This window comes from Hemitrygon akajei, chromosome 10, assembly GCF_048418815.1.
Source record: "Hemitrygon akajei chromosome 10, sHemAka1.3, whole genome shotgun sequence".
Taxonomy (NCBI): domain Eukaryota; kingdom Metazoa; phylum Chordata; class Chondrichthyes; order Myliobatiformes; family Dasyatidae; genus Hemitrygon; species Hemitrygon akajei.
Window position 1 is genome coordinate 93,583,368 of NC_133133.1, and position 20,765 is coordinate 93,604,132.

The window sequence follows — 20,765 nt, forward strand, 5'->3', positions numbered from 1 at the left end:
ATGGTGGAGGGGAGCCTTGGGAATCTCACAGTAGAACTTTTTTATACCACTGTAAGGAACATGCAGCCAATGCAGAAGGTATAATGGACTTCAGTGTAATCCACCAAATCTGGAATTTGGTTTGGCTGGTCAAACTTATGAACTGAGAAAAGAGAATAGTTTTAGATGGGCCAGTAGAAGGAGGAAATGCCTCTGTATAATGGGCTTGGAATGTTACCTCTAGATCTTGTTTCACCCTTTCCAAGAGCCTTTTATACCAGCTGGCTCCATTCTGTCCATCCCGATGAAGGGTCTTGGACCGAAATGTTAACTGCTCTCCTCCCTTCATAAACTCTACCCGACAGTGAGTTCCTGCAGCTTTCTAGATTCTAGCACCAGCAGTCTTTTGTATCCCTCTTTCTCACCCTCCCTCCCTCACATTCCCACCCCTCCTTCCCCTCTAACCACACTTTCTCCCTCTTTCCACCTCTCCCCACACCCTCCCTCCCTACTTTACCCTCTCACCCACCCTCCCCTACCTCTCCTTCCCTCTTTACCCTACCCTCCCCTCCCCTCTACCCTTCTCTCCACACACTTGCCCCTCTCCACCTCACTTCCTCTCTCCCCTCTCTTCTCTACCTCCCTCTCTCCACCCCACCCTTCCTCTCTCCCCTTACCCCATCCCCCACACTCCCACTCTACTGAACCTCTCTCCCCAACCCCTATCCCACTTTCTCCCTTCATCTCCCACCTGCCCTCATCCCTACCCTCCCACACTCCCACCCTCTTTCCCCCAACCATCCACCTCTCTCCCCACTCCTCTCCCTCTTCACCCCACTTCCTCTTCATCCCTCACCCGCCCTCATCCCCACCCACCACCTCTCCCTCTCACCCTCCCACTCCCTCTACACCACCTCTCCCTCTCACCCTCCCACTCCCGCTACACCACCTCCATCTCTCCCCCTTACCCCCACCCTCCCCGACATCCTCACCCTCCTGCTCTCGCCCTCCATTCCCTACCCTTCCTCTCCCCACCTCTCGCATCCTGTTGCCCCAAATCCCCCACTTCTCTCTTCCTCTCCCCAATCTCCCTTTACAGACTTTCACTTCCACCTCCCTTTCCCTCCACCTCTTCCCCCACCTTCCCTCCCCCAACCTTCCTCTCTCTCCCCCCGGCCTTCCTCTCCCCACTCCCACCTCTCCCAATGTCAGCTATCCAGCATTTTGAACTTCCAGTTCAGATTTCCAGCAATTTCTGATTATGTATTTCTGAGTTACCCCATTGGAAAGGAGTGGAACTGATTAGTTGTTCGTGGGGATTTTTTGTCCAGGTTCAGTCAGAGTCTGTTTCCCCTCGTATGACTCTGAAGCCGTCTGCTTTATTTACTCACACAGACGCGGAATAAGCCCTTGAAGCCGCGACTCCCAGCAACCTTGATTTAACCCTAGTCTGATCACCGGATAATTTACCAACATGTGCTTTTTTGGACCGTGGGAAGAAACCCACCCAAGCACGGCGAGATCACTTGACAAACTTCAGCAGAATCCCCATGACGAGTGGAGATCTTCTCCCGTGACGTTTCCTTCTATGACATCACAAGAAAGGAAGGTTTCCGCCTCCAGCCTGATTGGTTGGAGGGCAGACAATTCAACACCGTTGGGGCCTGTGGTTGGTCATTTGGAGCTTCGGGGCGGGAATATGGGGGATATTTAAATTAGCGACCTGCAGAGACGGTGTGAGAAGTGCAGCGGGATTTGGCATCATGAGTTCATCCGACACAGGCAAATCCGGTAAGAAAATAAATCTACATACAGTACTGGCACGGGGACAGTCTGAGACTGGCAGAGGCAGGGATCTGACATTGGATCTAGCACTAGGACTCGAAGAGCTTGCTTAGTTCTGAGCCTGGGGACTGGGACTGATTGAAGCTGTCTTCAGAACGGGGTGTCTCTGATAAGCTCCCACCGTAATTAAAATTGACCCTTGGATGATACTGGCTGAGCCTGACTGTCAGGGTTTGGTACCGGGTCTCGCTGAGTCTAGCATAAGGACAGGGCGAGGCCGGCACTGAGTCAGCCTCGTCCCGACCTGACACAACGAATTATCGGAGTCACTCCTCGCTATACCTGGGCTCCAGCCCGGAATGGGCTGTACCTGAGTTCCAATGTCGGGACGGACATGGAATACTTAAAGTTTAGGTTATAGGAAGAGCTAACCCGAAAGATGAGCTTCTGCTGCTCTCCCTCTCAAAATTCCACACCCGGAATGTTCTATCCTTGATTCAGATCACCAACAACCATTTGTAATAAACTTCTAACAATAGTCATCGGATTGGCCGGCCGGTTCTGCCCAACCGCAGTGCCAACCTGCTGTTCTCTGCCCTGTCCTCATCCCTCGAAAGGTGCTTTATTAGCTTCTAGGTGTGGACGCCACGTGAAGTCCAATTCTTGCTAGTCGCAGCGAGTAGTTAAAGCTTACAGTGCAAATTTACAAATTAGATTTGGCTCCTCCACAAATTCTGATGTTTTTATTTGTTTCCTAATAGTCTGGCGGTTTCGTTTCCATGGTCTCGAGAGAGAGATTAACCAGCCCCAATTCAATAAATCTGCCAATGTTGGGCGAGGCCGGCATTTATTTCTGCTATAATCAAAATCCGCCGGCCTGTAGGGTATGTAGAGCCAGTGGTAGGAAGATTATTTGGACAGAACGTGGTTGTCCTACTAACTGTGAGATCCAGCACAAGCGACATGCTCTCTCTGCAACCAGGTGCGTTGTCTGCCTCGCCCTGTGGTGCACAATGAATGTGTTATCTTCTAGTTGAACCGCAGAGTTCCTGCAGCCGCGCTTTCGGCAGCCACGGCCGTTATACCAGTTAAGAATGCAGGCAGAAGACACTTCGACCTGAAACTTTGTTTTTCGGTTTCTCCCACAAGGTGTTCCAGTTTCTCCTGTTTTGCTTTTATTGTAAATGCACTATGAAGCCCGCCGGCCTCTTTGTGGGCATTCTCTTGCTTATGATACTCCTAGGACACCTAATTCCCACTGCGCAGTAAATGACCCAGATTAGAATCAAGAAGTCACTGAATTATATAGCACACGTACAAATCTTTCCCCCAACTTTATCCAGGTGACCCATAATGGCTACCTATGTTAATATCATTTCCCTTCAATGGCGACCCTTCTATGTCTTCTCTAAGTACTGTCCAAGTTCCCTTTAAACGTCGTTATTGTATCTGTCTCTATAATCCACTTGGGTAGTTTAAATTGCAACAATCCGTGCCAAAATTCTTGGTGATAAATGCAACTGAAACTTTCTGCTCCATCTACGGGGCTTCATCAGTAAAATCTGATTGGATAATGATGTTGGGGGCAGGTGATATGATTGCTCGTCGCCTGCTTATTTGAGGTAAGCTTGGGGACCTTTCATGCGAGCTTCATAAAAAAGACGCTGTCCCTGAATAACTCTGTATCTCGGAGCTGTAACTCTGACCGCAACACTCCCAGAGCAGAAGATTATGTGCTCAATCGCATGATATTAGAACAGCAACCACTAAACTGTGATTCAGAGCTGACGCTGCTATTTCTGAGCCAGGGCTAATGTATTTTATATTTTTGCCTAACTCTCCGTTATAACTACATAGAAGAAAACTATTTGGTCAATTGCATCCCCTGCACCTATGCAATATATTCTCCATCGCACATACCTGTCAACTGTCGTTTGATCCTGTTTGCTATTAACCTGCACCAAGGGGTACTTTACGATAGAGCACACCAGGTCAGAATTGAACCTGGAACAGTGAAGCCATGAGGCAGTAGCACTGCCCTGCCATCTCTTGAACCTACCTATTTGAGAGTGGGATGATGATCCACCTCGGTGTAGCAAATGGAATGCAGCAACTATTGTGCTTTGCCTTGCTCTTCTGTTTCACAAGTCAATTAAGAGTCACCGCTTCTTATAGGTCTGGTGTCATGGTAGGACTAGGTTGGGTAAGGATGGTGGATTTTCTTGCCTGAAAAAAACCCTAGTAATCCAGACATTTATTGCCAATTTAATAGGCTTTTGTTAAAATTGTTTCAACTTATTTTTCCAGGTTATTAATGGAATTTAAATTCCACAACTGCCAATGTATTGGAAATGGATTTTTAGTCTAAGCTTCTAAATTACTAGTCTGGTAATTTAACCACTGCTATTGTTGTACTCACCCTGGACTAAAGCACAAAACCTACCAAGTACAATTGTAATTGGGTGCTGAAATTTGCCCTGGGTGATCTTATTAGGGGATTAGTGCAGGGAAGTGGAACAGATAAAAGGTCAGTATAGTGTTATGAAAGGTGGAAGAAGTGTAAGCAGTTGATTGGCTTCCTCCTCCATTCATAACAACACTATTAGAGTCTACTGATACACTATAATGTATTAGAGTCAAGAATCAATCTATGTTCCTGTCCTGATATCTTTCAAACATTATAATTAATTGTACCTCAGGGTGGAGATGTGCCTCTACCAAAGGAAGTGTAAAGCACTCCTTCCCTCACTAGCACTGCAGATCAATCTTGGGCAATGTGTGGCACCCACGTTTTGCGCTCCCCCCAGGTCAAGGTCACATGAAGCCATGGGAACAGGTGGTGGATGGTTGTATGAGCAGCTGGTACATATCACAAGTTCTGGTTATGCAACCAGTGATGCCAGGCAAACAATGTCTGAAGAGTATTGATAATGATTGGGGTCACCTGTCTCGTAAAGACGCTGCCCAGAAGAAGGCAATGGCAAACCACTTCTGGAGAAAAAATTTGGCAAGAACAATCGTGGTCATGGAAACACCATGATCGCCTATGTCATATAACACAGCACATAACAAAAGAACTGTACCTGCCTCTACAGTCCCATCTGGCAGCATGTTACATATAGTCCAGTCCTGTGCTTGTGGCTTGGGGGTAGTGCTGATGGAGGAGGAAATGGCACTTGGGTCCTTTAAGTCTTTCCTCACACTTTTAACCTATGCCCTCTAATTTTAGATTCTGCTGGGTGCAGATAGGTTGGATGATCACACACCGTCCATCCTATCTACATTGCTCATGATTTTAAAACCTTTATATTGTCACTCCTTAATGTCCTTCACTCCGGAGGAAATGATCCAAGCCTATTCAGTCTCTCTTTATAACTAAGCTCTAACATCCCGGTAACAATAACAACATCGTGAATCTTTTCTGCATCCTTCCCAGCTTAATGTTGTTATGGTTTTGTGGTACAATTACTTACCTAAACAAGTAACTTAGCAAATTGTGATTTCTTTGTAACTACTTTCAGTGTGGGACGAGGTGGAATTCGACGCTGTTCTCAATGAGTTCAATGTGATCATTGACGATCTCTCGTGCTCTGCAAAAGCTGGTGATCAGTATGAGGAGCACTTGAATCAAATGAAAAGGATGTGTGCGACTAGTGCTGCGGATAGTGGAATTGATGACCCAGAAAGTGAGTAATGCATTTTGTGGGATGACTAACCATGTGATTGCCTCATCTGAGGGGAGTGGTGATGAATTTATAATCAAATTCTACTTGTACAATTCAGAAAGTTTTGTTCTAAATTCTGAAGTTGCCTAATGACAAACTTGCTGTTTCAGTCTGCATATATTAGACATTGCCAACTGTGTGCTGCAGAATTACTGCTACCTTGATATCAATGCACAAGTAGTCTTTGGTCTGCAAGGAGGGCATGGAGAAGTTCAATGTTATCAGAAAATTCTTGCTCTATGGTATTTGTTACTGAGATGGCTGCAATTAATTTTTATTGCTCAGATCAGTAAAACTGTGGGTGGGGCAATGAAGATAACAGGAAGTCTGCCAATGGAGAATAGAGTAGGAAGGAACATACTTGAGCTGTGAGTGCTGATTTGTTGGGCTGTGTCTAAAAGAAGGTAAAATCTGCAGATGCTGAAAATTCGAGCAACACACACAAAATGTTAGAGGAACTCAACAAGTCAGGCTGCATCTATGGGGGAGGGGAAGTACAGTCAAAGTTTCAGGCTGAATTGGAGGGAAAAAACCTGAGGAGCAGATTTGAAAGGTGGGGGGAGAGGAGAGAAACACTGGGTGATAGGTGAAACTTGGAGGGGGAGGGATGAGCAAAGAGCTGGGAAGTTGATTAGTGAAAGAGACAGAAGGCCATGGAAGGAACAAAAGGGGGGGGGAGGAGCACCAGAGGGAGGCAATGGTCGGGCAGAGAGATAACATGATAGAGGGACAAGGGGGTGGGAAATGGTGAAGGGGAGAAGGGAGGTATTACTGGAAGTTTGAGAAATCGATGTTCATGCCATCAGGTTGGAGGGAACCCAAATGGAATATAAGGCGTTGTTCCTCCAACTTAAGTGTGGCCTCATCACAACAGTGGAGGAGGCCATGGATGGACATATGGGAAGTGGAATTAAAATGGGTGACCATTGGGAGATCCCGTTGGCTCTGGCAGATGGAGCATAGATGCTCGGCGAAGCAGAATCCCAATCTATGCCGGATCTCACCGATATATAAGAGGCCACAGTGGGAGCACCAATCACAGTATACAACCCCCAACAGACTCACAGGTGAAGTGTCATCTCACATGGAAGGACTTTTTGGGGCCTTGAATGGTAGAGAGGGGGGAGATCTAAGGGCAGGTGTAGCAGCTGTTCTGCTTCCAATGATGTGCAGGAGGGAGATTAGTGGGGAGGGACAAATGGACAAGGGAGTCATGTAGGGAGTGATTTCTGCAGAAAGTGGAGGGGGGGGGGAAGTGATGTGTTTGGTGCTGGGATCCTGTTGGCAATGGTGGAAGTTCTGGAGACTTGTGTCCTGGATGTGGAGGTAGGTGAGGACAAGAGGACACGGGAGGATGGGGTAAGAGCAGACATGTGTGAAATGGAAGAGATGCAGTTGAGGGCAGCGTTGATGATGGAGGAAGGAAAGCCCCTTTCTTTGAAATAGGACATCTCCTTCATTCTAGATTGAAAAGCTTCATCCTGATAGCAGATGTGGTGGAGACGGTGGAATTGAGAGAAGGGGACGGTGTTTTTACGAGTAGCAGGGTGGGGCGAGGTATAGTCCAGGTCGCTGTGAGAGTCCATTGATTTATAATAGACATCGGTAGACAAGCTGTCTCCAGAGATGGAGACAGTGAGATCAAGAAAGAGGAGGGAAGTGTCAGAAATAGACCTGGTGAATTTGAGGGCCGGGTGGAAGTTGGAGGCAAAGTGAATGAAATCGATGAGTTCACCATGGGTGCAGGAAGCAGCACCAATGCAGTCGTCGATGTAGGAAAAGTACGGGACAGTCGCCAGTGTAGACATCGATTTCTCAAACTTCCGGTAATGCCTTCCTAACCTCTCTCTTCACTATTTCCCACCCTCTTGTCCCTCGCTCGTGTTATCTTCTTGTCTACCCATCGCCTCCCTCGGGTGCTCCTCCTCACCCCCCCCCCCTTAGTTTTCTTTCTTCCATGGCCTTCTGTCTCTTTCACCAATCAACTTCCTAGCTCTTTGCTTCATTCCTCCCCCTCCATTTCACCTATCACCTGGTGTTTCTCTCTCCCGTTCCCCCCACATCTCAAATCTACTTTTCAGCTTTTATTCTCCAGTCCTACCAAAGGGTTTCACCCCATACGTCGACTGTGGGTTTTTTCCCCATAGATGCTGGCCTTCTGGAGTTCCTCTGGCATTTTGTATGTGTTGTTGGGCTGTATCTAGTTCCATTTAGAGGTGTGCTTTAGAGATATTTATTTGGGGTTGGAGTGGAGGGTCCAGTCACCGATGCCCTGATATGATGGTAGTGGGTGTTTGTGTTACCTTAGATCGCATGAAAGACTCTTGCAAGAGTCCCGCTATATCGTCTGGTCACTCATCTGGAGCTGGGCCTGCTGCCAGAGTCACAGTGTGGCTTTTGCAAAGGTCGTGGGACTAGTGACATGATTTTTGCCGCACGCCAACTTCAGGAGAACTGTCAGGAAGCAGAATCGCGAACTCCACACAACTTTTGTTGACCTCACGAAAGCCTTCGACACTGTTGGCCAACAAGGCCTGTGGAGGATCATGTCAAAGTTTGGCTGCCCTGCCAAATTCATTCAGATGGTACGTCATTTCCATGATGGCCAGAGTGCTGGTTGGCAGAGAATCCTCCAAGGCATTCCCAGTCACAAATGGCGTCAAACAGGGCTGTGTGCTCGCACCCACACTGTTCAGCATGATGTTTACTGCCATGCTGAATGATGCCTTCCAGGACAGTGACACTGGAATCCGCCTCAAGAACAGAGTAGATGGAAGCTCTTCAACCTGAGGAGACTATTACCAAAATGAAGGAAACTGTTCTGAGAGACTTGCTCTTTGCCGATGACTGTGCCCCGTATGCTGGTTCAGAGCCAGAGATGTAAGTCAATATGGACAAATTCTCCATGGCTTGTGACATCAAATTCAAAAAGATCGAAACCATGCACCAGCCTGTTCCTCATGCACCATACACAGAACTGAAAATCACAATCAAAGGACAGAAGCTACAGGCAGTTTACTTCCCTTGGCAGCACTCTCTCCTGAGCAGTGACTATCGATACAGAAGTTAACTGCAGAATAGCAAAAGCAAGTTCTGCTCTCGGTAGACTGCGCTCTACTGTATGGGAACATTGAGGAATCAGCCCAGCAACAAAACTGAAGGTCTATGGAGCCATGGTCCTCAATACCCTCCTGTATGCCTGTGAAATGTGGACTGTGTATCGAAGGCGTGCAAGTCAGCTCAACCATTTCCACATGACTTGTCTTCGCAGAATATTAGGCATCAGATGGCAAGACAAAGTACTAGACACTGAAGTTCTCTAGAGCAAGTCTACCATCAGTCCACACACTGCTGACGAGAGCACAGACCCAGTGGGCAGGTCATGTCAACCGCATGCCAGACGAGCGCATACCCAAGCAGCTCCTTTTTGGGGAACTCTCTGCAGGAAGACGCTCATATGGAGGGCAGAAGAAACATTACAAAGACACACTAAAGGCCTCCCTGATGTTGCTTGACAGGACCTCCTGGGAAACGCTGGCACAGAACCGCCCTACCTGGTGCGGCCTCATCCACAAGGGCTGTCAAGCTTACGAAGCAAGGCGCACTGCTGAAACACAACATAAACGCAAGCTGCGCAAGTCCAGAGCCACCAACGCAACAACTGCAGCGCCTACACATGTCTGCCCAACATGTGCCAGGACATTCCGTGCCCAAATTGGACTGACCAGTCATCTTTGGACACACCGCATCCAGTCTCAAAGTGACGAATGGTGTCAAGGTCTTCATCAATGACAACGGACGAACCTTCAGAAACCAAGGGGATTGCTGGGCCCCTGTGGAAAGCTGTTAAGAATGAGACATAATGAGGCTGAGCTGAGCTAAGCTACACATGAGCTAGACTTGATTTTTTAAAAAAAAAACCCACTGGTTTTCTTTTAAAGGCTGCTCGTGATGCGGTTGTGTTTTTACTTAAAGCGGTTTCTTTTCCATGTCAATGTAAGTATGTTGTGGGATCTAGAGCAAAGCATCAGCCATGATCTCAGAGTGATGGAGCAGTCATGTGGGGTTGAATGACTTGTATATGCTTCTACTTTTGTTCCTACATCATTTTACCAATTATAACCAAATGTGCCTTCTCTATAATGTGTGGAATGAGAATGAATTTAGTGTAACAGTAAACATTTATATTATTGTAAGATTAACTCTTTAATTGGAAGCCACTAGTACAAAGTACTCCATCTTAACCACATATAACCATATAAGAATTACAGCACGGAAACAGGTTTCACTTTTGGAATTAACCAAATTCAAATGTTGTGGATGTAAACTACTCTGTATAAAGAGCAACTCTGAGGTACAGACATTTATCACCTTGTAAAATCATAACCCTGTTACAAAGCACTTGAGTTTATACTATAGTGTTATGGACTGAGGGTAAGAGTTAGCCATTCAGGACTGGGAAGAATAGAAAGCTTTTTCACACAGGGTGGTAAATCATCAGAATGTTCTCCTACGGAGACCTAGTTATTGGCAAGTCTGAGACTGACAGAAAGGGTTTTGAAACTGTGATTGGTGGTGAAGTACTGTTCAAGTAGATGACCTGCCACTGAATAGTAAATCTGGATCAAGGGTTATATTCCTCACTTTTGTTTCAATATCTCCTAATGACCACATTTGGGAACATAATAAGAACACTGCCATATTCAGGATAACATTAAGAATCACTGCTTACTCTGCACATGGACACTTTTTATGGATGGTTAATGATGAGGAACATTGCTCTACACTGATAACATAGTCCAAATCTTTCTATTGTTATAGTCACTGATAAAGGTCTTCCGAACTTTCATAGCCAAATATTTGCCATTCCTTTTAATGTGCTTCTTCTGTTCTAACTTTGTTTTAAGACTTTAAACTGGGCAACATTTCATCCTTATTTATAGTAACAGGAAAACCAAATACAAACAAGTGGAAGTCTATTATAATTCTAAAGGACATGGTGCAATTTGTTCTTTCAGATAGACGTTCACATAAATCCCATGTATACACTGCACTGGAATTTGATAAACTGTTATATTATAAGCTTCCATTTGTTTCAGTATTTTAATCTAAACAAGTCTTAATCACTTTTTGTAGAACAATTGTTCTCAGAGTAGGGTTTGCCTAATGGCTTGTATGGTTCTCAAATTTAGTGAGCATGAGCTAAATTTGTAGGTTGTGTTATAGGCTATTCAATATATATCATTAAAGACAATCTCCCTCAGGTGGATAGAAAAAGATTCCATTAACCAATTGCCTCTACTATTCTGACCAATATTTATCCCCCAGCAAACATCTTTTAACAAAAAGATTATCTACTTAGTAAAAAAATTGATAGTGCAACTTTGATTCTATGTTTCTTGGAAATACAAGTGATTATAGTTTTAAAAAACCTTCCTTACCTCCGTCTTTTTTTTGGCATTCACGTAGAATCAAATTCTGGCTTTCTTTCCAGTTCTGAGAGTTGTTGAGGACCTGCAGATCTTGCCTTGGGTGGGGTATGAGGTGTGTTTGTAGACTGGGAGATGGTGTTCCATGTACCTGTTACTTTTGTGCTTCTGTGTGCTCATGATGTGACTGTCTTCCTGTATGCTTCTTCCTCATTTTGAGCCAGGGATTTTCACGGATCACTAGGAATGTTATAGTTTTCAAAGAGGCCTTGAGGAAATTTGAGAGGAGCACATGGGTGCAGTTGGTAGACTTGCAGCTTCAGTGCCAGAGACTTGCATTCAACTCTGAGCTCTGCTGTTTGAACTTGTATGTTCTGACATCCTTTATTCATGGCTTTTTTATGACATCCCAAAGGCATATGGGTCAATAGGTTAACTGACACCAATAAATTGCCCCTTGCGTGTAGGAGAGTGGTAGAATGGAGAGTAACTGGAAGTAATATAGGGTTAGTGTAAATGGTCTGTGTGGACCCAATGAATTGATGAGCTTGTTTCCGTGCAGGCTCTCTAACATTCTTTGTCTGCCTGGTAATCTTAGGTTCCCTGTTTAAAGTCTCCAATGGCTGTAAAATGTATTAGACTGCCTGATGTGGATGAAAGGTGATGTGTAGGCACAACACTTTTTTTTTTTCCTAGAATAACTTTGGCAATGTTGGAATGAACTATGATGGGGACAATATAACCCTTGCTATTATCAATTGTGGATTGGATTGTTTCCCACCTCCAATCACCCTCACTGGGAGGGTGAGCAAAGGATTCTGGGATCCCAGTGACATTGGGGATGAAAGTGAAAGGGTACAAGGGTGCAATTTTAATCTAACCCATCCAATGGGAAGCTGATATTGGATTCATTGCCATTTTTGTGACTAACAGTAAAACTGTTGACATCACTAAGTAAAATTAAAACTACAGTCCACCTAATTTCATTGATCTGCTCAGTAAGTGAAGTTAAATGTACTCAAGTTTGCATGACATTCTATTTACTGACTCTCAACAATACTGCTCATTGAGTCTTTACTTGGACTCTGCTTGAGATGATGGTTTAATTCTGCTTTATTGAACTCTCTTTAAATAAAGCTACAATGAAAACTGAGCAGTTTGATTTTAAAATTGGGTTTAAAAACTTGCACTAAAGCTTTGTTTCATCCAAAGTTAACTAAAATATTATTGCAGGCTGATTTCTTTCCTTTCCCCTTTAGTAGAAGGGGAAAACCATATAAAACTTTCACATGCCTTCAGTGTATTCCCAGCAATATCATTTCATTAATGTGGTCACCCTGTTGTGCTCGAGAGTGAGTCATATTCACTTTCTGTATGTGTGGGGAAAACACCATTACATGCTGCTCTCCACAGCTCCTGATGGATGGTTAATGAAGAAGCCGTGTGAGCATCCATCCCCCGAGTGCAAGAATGAGTTGCCTCCACTACAGTTCTGTGGTAGCTGCTACAGAAGCCACAGGTTAAAGTGGGACTCTGCAACAGGTGGGGCAGGAAGCTCTTAATGGATTGGACAGTGGTGCCCTCCTTTGGCCAGTTTCTGCATGCTCTCGGAGCCTTGGTGCAATTCTGTTTTCTGTGATTATGAGCCAGAGATTCCTATAAATCAACATAGAACTTTAGGGAGGCTTGAGAACGTGCTCAAACTGTTCTTTCTTTTCTCCCTTTTTCCCACCTCAGTTTCCTCCCCCACCCCTCAGACTCCGTGTTCCTACTAGTAGACTCTTCCTGTATCGGACCTAGGATTATGGGTTGTATGGGGCTTAATAATATGACACCACCCATTAATGTTGCCTAGGTGTAATAGAAACTTTCTGCTGGGGGGGGGGGGGGGAGGTGTTTTCCTGGAATGGTTCTTTATCCTGCTAGAGGATTTGGAGATTTTGCACAGACAGCATTGCTGGTATTTGTTTTGTAGGTAATTGAAGTTTCCAAAATGGCAGTTATCACTGTTGCCCACCAAACTGAGGGCTTGGTCAACAAACAATTTGCTTGAGGAATTCGGCAGGTCAAGCTGCATCTGTGAAGGGAAAGGGATGATTTAACATATTAGGTTGAGACACTACGTCTGTGTCTCAGGCCTCCTTCTCACTTCCGTAGCAGCTGCCTCTCTTCTGAATTAAATCCTGAGGCAGGGTCGCAACTTGAAATATTGACTATCCCTTTCCATTTCTCCATGCACACGAGCTGCTCGTCCCACTAAATACCTCCAGCACTTTCTTTTTGCTCCATGTCAGCCTTTTGTGTGTCCTACCACTTTTTGCTGCTCTTACAGTCAACAAACACAATGACCATTTTGGGTAGAGCGGGTTGCTGCAGACAACACCTGAGAAGTGCTGATTTAACCGGGGGAAGCAACATGGCTGTGGTGCAAGTTGGAGAACAATCAGGTGACTCTAGTAACTGTCCTCACTCTGGATCATGTCTCCTTGCTGTGACTGGCCCTCTAAGGCAAATGGAGGCCTCTGTGGATATGTGTTATCTGAAATGGGCCTGATGCAGCCGGATAAACATCTTCCCCTTTTTTTTTCCAATTGGCAGGCACGGGATCATCTGTTAGCAGCAGCTTAAACTGCAGTGTCGAGAAGCTGAACTCCATAGACACAACAACAAGCAAAGGTAGGGGCTAAGTAGCATTCAGTATTATCTGCTCTTGCTGCCTTTTCTGTGGAGCCATGGGAGCCCGGATACCAAATGTATAGTTCATGGAAACCCCTGGGATTCATCAAAGGGGCAGGATTTGGTAGTTGTGTTCTGTTTGTTTACATGGATGTTTCTGGGAAAGTGCAGAGAGGAGCAGAACATTGAATAGAGCAAGAACTGGCCTTTGGCTCATGTTGGTGCTGACTATGATATCAATTCAAACTAATCTCATTTGCTTGCCCATTTCATGTCTTTCTAACTAGCTCTTAAAGGTTTGTTGTATCTGTTTCCACTACCTCTCATGTTCCAGGCACCTACAAATTTTTGTTTATTTTAACAAAATCTTCCCTCTCAAATGTCTTTTTAAATTTTCCCTATATCTCTTTGAAGTTTTGTGTTGTGGTATTTGACATATCCACCCAGGGGAAAAACACTATCTGCCCTTTCTATGCCTCTCACAATTTTATACTTCTATCTGGTCCAGACAAAATAGTCCAAGTTTGTCTGTTCCCTTCCTTGTAGCTGACACTGTAATCCAGCCAATATCCTGGAAGTCTCTTCACCCTCTCCAAATCATTCACATCCTTCCTGTAATACAGTGATCAGCATTGCATATGATAGCTAGGACAGGGATAGTGGTATAATTTGAATTGTTTAAGAGCCTGGAAATCATGCAATGTGATACTCCATTGTTTGTAGCTCACCTGTTTATAAGTATGAATATTAGAGTCACTGAAAGATGCTTGGAAAAGAGCAGAACTTGCAGAGAATAGGGAGGAGGAAAGCAGGATACCAATGTTGCCAATCGGTAAATATTCCTTGCTGAAAATGTGGTGAATGTAACATCAAATGTGGCTGTTATATTTAACTGGTCAAATAGTTTTGCTGTTTTTGGGCACCCACAATTAGCAGTATATGGTAGTGGTAGTTTGGCATGATACATGGAAGTATTCCCCATTGAGGAATTAATGTATTCCAGACTGATTGTTTGCAGCTCCTGGAATCTGCTAATTGTTCAACATTTTCTCCTCCTGCTTTACTTTTGTAACTTTGCAGGAGGTGTGGTGGAAATGGTAAACTGTTAAACATGGGCCAACTGGGCCTATGTCTGGTGACCTTGTACAAACATGGGTCCTTGGTAAATCCTGCTACATCAAGATTCACTGAGCTTGCTAGAAATTTTTTTTTCTGACAATAGTCTCTGCAAGAATAGAAACAAAGGGGCAATTTGAGTCAATTTTTTTTTTAGCTTTTCTCACATTAGTTGCAGAGGCTCAGTGTCCATCAGGCCAGGAGGTAGACAATAAGGGCTCAGCTGATGTCTAGGGTGGGATCTGTCTGTACAGACTCACTTGATGCAACTTACAATGGAAGAATCTTAACATCCAACTTTATCTTGAACAGTTCTGCAATTCTCATAACTGTTTATTTTTTGATTAACTTGGGGGGATATGTTAAGTAAATCAAAAACTTGATAACAAGTTTAAGAGAAAGATTTAACAATATTTTTCTATTTCAAATCACTTTTATACTTTCCCCAATTATTTTGCAACCTCTTCTAGCTGTATCAATATCCAAGAATACTCCCCGCTCTTCGGCTCCAGCCTTTTCCTTTGCTTCATCATTAGAAATAACAATTCCATTTGAGATTGCCTTGCAAAAACTTTTCACCTCTGCATTTCTTCTCTTTACAATGCCTCCTGTAACCCGAGTCTGCACCAAGCACAATGATACTATCTTCTCTTAAACCTGCGATGCGTCTCACTTCTTTTCATTGTGAGCTTGGCAACTGTGGAACGCTAGTACTTGCCCACTTCTAGCTGTCCTGGAGAAGCTGATGACTTCTGGCCTTGAACCCCTGTGATCTGTGTGGTCCTTCCAAACAGACAGACAGACGTACTTTATTGATCCCGAGGGAAACTGGGTTTTGTTACAGTCCCGCCAACCAGGAATAGTGTAGAAATATAGCAATATAAAACCATAAATAATTAAATAATAATAAGTAAGTTATGCCAAGTGGAAATAAGTCCAGGACCAGCCTATTGGCTCAGGGTGTCTGACACTCCAAGGGAGGAGTTGTAAAGTTTGATGGCCACAGGCAGGAATGACTTCCTATGATGCTCAGTGTTACATCTCGGTGGAATGTACTCCTGTGCCTAACCAGTACATTATGGAGTGGATGGGAGACATTGTCCAAGATGGCATGCAACTTGGACAGCATCCTCTTTTCAGACACCACCGTCAGAGTCTAGTTCCACCCCACAACATCACTGGCCTTACGAATGAGTTTGTTGATTCTGTTGGTGTCTGCTACCCTCAGCCTGCTGCCCCAGCACACAACAGCAAACATGATAGCACTGGCCACCACAGACTCGTAGAACATCCTCAGCATCATCCAGCAGATGTTAAAGGACCTCAGTCTCCTCAGGAAGTAGAGACGACTCTGACCCTTCTTGTAGACAGCCTCAGTGTTCTTTGACCAGTCCAGTTTATTGTCAATTCATATCCCCATGTATTTGTAATCCTCCACCATGTCCACACTGACCCCTTGGATGGAAACAGGGGTCACCGGTGCCTTAGCCCTCCTCAGGTCCACCACCAGCTCCTTAGTCTTTTTCACATTAAGCTGCAGATGATTCTGCTCACACTACGTAACAAAGTTTCCCACGTTAGCCCTGTACTCCGCCTCATCTCCCTTGCTGATGCATCCAACTATGGCAGAGTCATCAGAAAACTTCTGAAGATGGCAAGACTCTGTGTTGTAGTTGAAGTCCGAGGTGTAGATGGTGAAGAGAAAGTACTGCCACTGTACTGTCAGTAAATATTTTTAAAGTCGGGATGTACTTGGTTGTCCTCTGGTCAAATACTTGGCCTAAATAGCAGAAAAGGGTCACTGGTTTCTGTAACTTTCTGCTAAGGGAGCCTTAATACACTGCAGCTATCATGTGCATGTCCTCCTGCAGTGCACCCTATCTGAAAGGCACCATGGAATTTGCTTAAGAAATTTGATATTAACAAAGTAGTATGTTCCTTTTGTCTTTGCTCATTTACAATTTGTGGATTAATTTGTTTCTTTTCTGAAGCTAAACTTGGAGACACAAAAGATCTGGAGGATTTGATTGCCGACCTGGATCAGACGTTAGCAGGTACATAATAATTTTTAAATATATTAGGAAAACTCCAAGAATCGGTAATCTCTACTGCCAGTTGTTTTGCCTCCTTGAGATGTTCTTGAACTGAGCTCTGCTGTAATGATTGAATTGAGAAGTTGTCTCTGTTGGCTTTAGTTTGCCCCACCAGTTCTTTATCTGGTGATCTGTCCTTGCACCCCATAGATAAGTTGCTTGATAAGACACTAGCTATGCCTCAGATTAGGATCAAATTTAAAGGCTGTTCCTATTGTCCCAGAAACTTTGAGAATCTCCCTCTACTACACTGGTCCTGTTGCTTCTTCTCACCTATTTCTGTTTCCTTTGGTCCCTTGAAATTTGCTGGATTCACTGGAAATTTTAGTATACTGTATAATAAAGTGTTGAGACTCTTAAATGGAATAACATCTGAAATTCAGCAAGTCCAGCACCACCAAAGTCCTGAGTGCCAGATTGATGACTTTGAAACTATCCCAACCCAGAAACCCACTTCGTTCACTAATGTTCTTGCAGAAGCAGAAGTCTGCCGTCCTTTCTAACTTAGGCCTAGGCATGACAACAGACTCACTGCTGGGCTTGAAAGCCCAACGTTCAGGGAAAACGAAGGGTGGGTAGTAAACACTGGCCTAGCCAGCACTATTGATATCTGCACTGCAGAGCAAGTTTTTAAATATACTGGATGACCAAAGGGCATTCCAGCCACTGGCGCACATTTCGGTGTGTGCTCACTGTTATAACACAAGACATAACATCTGTTAATATGTTCAGTCGTAGTGAAGTTGTAATTATTGCACAATTTGTTTTACTGATGTAGTTCAGGGAGGTGAAAAATGATCAGGAAGCCTGGGAGAAATCCTTTGCTCACCAGAGTATTGCCATTGTATACAGGGGACCGTTGTGAATTGAATGGCATTGCCTATAGCACAATATCCTTTCAGTCAGGTACTGGAGTAATCACTGGGATGATCATATTTAAAGATGCATTGAGAATTTCTGTGTTCTCACTAATATTTACAGTATCTTTCAACTGAATCACCTGCCACACTGGTTGTAGAATATTGTTGTTTCGGCAGGAGCTTGCTGTAAGTAAATTGGCTATAATGTTTCCTATGTTACAACAGGAATAGCATTTTTACAGGACCAGATGGCATTTGGGAGACTTGAGCTATGAAAGGAGCTGTGTAGGAGTGTATCTTGTTCTGTCTTCCCACTACAGTCTGGTAGTTTAATAAGTGAAGTGTTGAGACTGAGCGCAATTTATCTGTTGTTAAGCACAAGAGATTCTGTAGCTGCAGGAAATCTTAACCAAAACACACAATGAACAGAGTCCTGATGAAGGTTCTCAGCCTGAAACATCGACTGATTGTTCCCTTCCATAGATGCTCACTGATCTGCTGAGATCCACAGTATTTGGTGTGTTGCTGGGTTTTCCCTCCATTTCCACTGATCATGATTGTAAAGCATGAGGTTTGTAACTGATCAACTGTTCACTAGTTTGGTTTACAATCTCCTGTATTCACTTAAATACTGTTTTAAAAACAGTCATCTTAATTTGCTAAATTATAATCCATTATCGCCCACAATCTCAAGATTAAACTGAAAGATTAGGTGGAAAAAATTGACTCTAGGTTTCAACACAATGGATTCTGCCTTATTGATTGTGAACAAGAACAGCTAGACATTTTCAAAGAGGAAGTATGATGTAACTTTTTTCCAAACCATTTTTTAAAGTTGGTAATCTGCACTTCAGTTTACAAATAGGAGTTAACTGTTACCCTCCCCATTTTTTTTTTAAATTTCATGAGCTTTTATTTCTCTTACAGAGATGATGTAGCCGTTGCTGAGATGCACCATTGGCCTTCCGCAAGGAAACATAAGAAAATTGTATCAGACCAGACTCAAACTCAGCGAAGCTTGGCACAAAGTACTTCAACATTTGCTTGCAAAACCGAAACGTGTCTGGGTGAAACTGTTTATCGGAAGCTGCAGAATTGTGCAGACGAGCAACCTGCACAGGAAGGAAGCGTCTTTTAAAAGCTGACATACTGTAATCCAAGTCACTTCTGTTGTTGCAAACCACCTTTGTTTAATGTTGAAAATAATGTCAAAGTTTGCACTTGTGAAACTTAACACATTTATCCTTATCTCAAAACTTCTAATGTGCAAACTTGTGTGTACATTTTGTAAAATATATTTATTTACTTGAAGTTAATGAACTACCAGAACTCAACGTTTTACTTTCTGACTTAATTATTTCATTTGTAGCCCTGTATGTGAGTAGTGTAAAAAGGCACAAAGGATCACAATGTAGGAATTGGAAATCTGAAACAATAAATATAAAATGCTGGATACCTCAAAGAGTCAGTTAATGGTTCAGGTTGAAAAGCCTCAACAGAACTGAGATAGAGACAAAACTGGTTAGAGATACAAGAATGATGCTGGACTCTGAAGCCAACAGTAAGTTGCTGGAAGAACTTAACAGAGCAGCCAGAACAAAATAAACTTGATTCAAACTCAAAGAACACAACAAGGCATGCAAAGGCTTTACTTTCACAGACAATGCATTCAGTAGTGTTCATATGCATCTTTAAAATTAATTAGTACAGTTGCCTCTAATCTGGCCCTCTGGAGTGATATGCTAATACAATATTTGAAGAGTTCCCACATCCCCACAATGCTTCCCTGTCCAGTAGCAGAAGAACCCTGGACTGTGGTCCTTCCTCACTGAGCCCTATTGTTGGATGTAGCAAGTTTCCATTTGTCCCTCAGCATGTACTCCTGCAACCTGGAATGTGTCATCAGCAGTGAAAACCTGTTCAATATACTGGGAGACCAACAAGTTTCAGCAAAACAAAGGGCGTCTTTCACAGAGTTGATGATCTTCCAGCAGTGCTTGGTGACCATCTGTGTGTATCCTGGGAACAGCCCATACATCTGAGTCCTCTGTTACACAGCTGCTCAGAATGAACCAAGGACCCTTACACCTTTTTCCACACCCTCTTCACAAACCCACAGTCTGCAAAGAGATGAGTTATCACCTCATTACGTCAGTCATTCTGGGGAAAGCATACATTGAGAGTACGGTTCAGACCCTGCAGGAAGGATCCAACTGGGAGAGCCCCTCTCACCTCCAGTAAAACAAGGTCTTGGTGTTTACGGGGGAGAACTAACATTGAGGCATTCTGCCAAGTACTTTGGGCAGTCTGCTGAGGGAATCACCCCACAGTATCCATCGAGTTCTTCTTCTATATCTGCAGGACATTTGATGATGACCACTGCCTGAGGGACTTGAGGTCAAACATGTTTGACTGAAAGAATTTTGTAACAAAGGGCAAGTAGTATGGCAACAGGATCAATCCATCCTTCACTACACTAGGGACAGTAGAACCTCAACAGGTAGTGACATTTGATGACACACATAGCCTGACCCAGCCACGCATAATGGTGTCATCAAGAGGAGGGTGACCTTGGGTGCAAATTGCTTCTATTGTCCATGGACTTCTACGTTGTGATCTGTCTTGGATCACAATGAACTGGAAGCCACCATGGGTGATTTCCATCCAGAGGAGCAGGGCGGGCCACACCTGCATCAAGTACAGCAGCCCCACGGGCACCTCACACTCGATGCCCAAGTTCTTCCCAGTCATTGAGAGGAAGTGTTATTCCCACAGTCCCAATCTCTGTTTTACCTTCCCAATTTACTCCAGCCAATTCTTGTTACATGTGCCAGCATCTCCAAGACAGACCCTTACACCTTCAGGTCGTCACACCTGAAAGTAAAAGGGATATTGGATTGGCCAGGCCATTTACTGAAGCAGATGACCTCACTCTTCACTCAATAAACTCTGACTCCTGATGCTAACCCAAGCTAGTTGCAGATGCTGACCAATCTGTAAGCTAACTGTGAATCCCTCATCCCTCTTCCCCCTTCTGCTTCTTGTTGTGAGAAAGGCGCCCTTCCTCATGGATTCTGATAAGCTGCCAGCCAGAAGCGTACT

The 20,765-nt window shown here is 44.1% G+C and overlaps 1 protein-coding gene across 1 annotated transcript; it reads left to right on the top strand.

Annotated features, from left to right (window-relative positions):
* The first annotated feature begins 1,693 nt into the window (after window positions 1–1,693).
* On the top strand, window positions 1,694–19,118 carry LOC140734097 (regulator of cell cycle RGCC-like). The gene is made up of 5 exons (XM_073057681.1): window positions 1,694–1,770; window positions 5,286–5,450; window positions 13,517–13,594; window positions 16,702–16,764; window positions 18,591–19,118. Exons 1-5 carry the CDS (start codon window positions 1,743–1,745, stop codon window positions 18,599–18,601), a joined length of 345 nt encoding a protein of 114 aa, XP_072913782.1. The 5' UTR covers window positions 1,694–1,742; the 3' UTR covers window positions 18,602–19,118.
* Window positions 19,119–20,765: the final 1,647 nt, after the last annotated feature.

What these genes read in the sequence shown, in the direction of transcription:
- LOC140734097 (XM_073057681.1), top strand. Translation starts at nt 1,743, where the DNA reads ATGAGTTCATCCGACACAGGCAAATCCG. An exon ending in ATCCGACACAGGCAAATCCG is followed by an intron (nt 1,771 to 5,285) that starts GTAAGAAAATAA and finishes AACTACTTTCAG; the next exon opens with TGTGGGACGAGGTGGAATTC. An exon ending in AGACACAACAACAAGCAAAG is followed by an intron (nt 13,595 to 16,701) that starts GTAGGGGCTAAG and finishes TCTTTTCTGAAG; the next exon opens with CTAAACTTGGAGACACAAAA.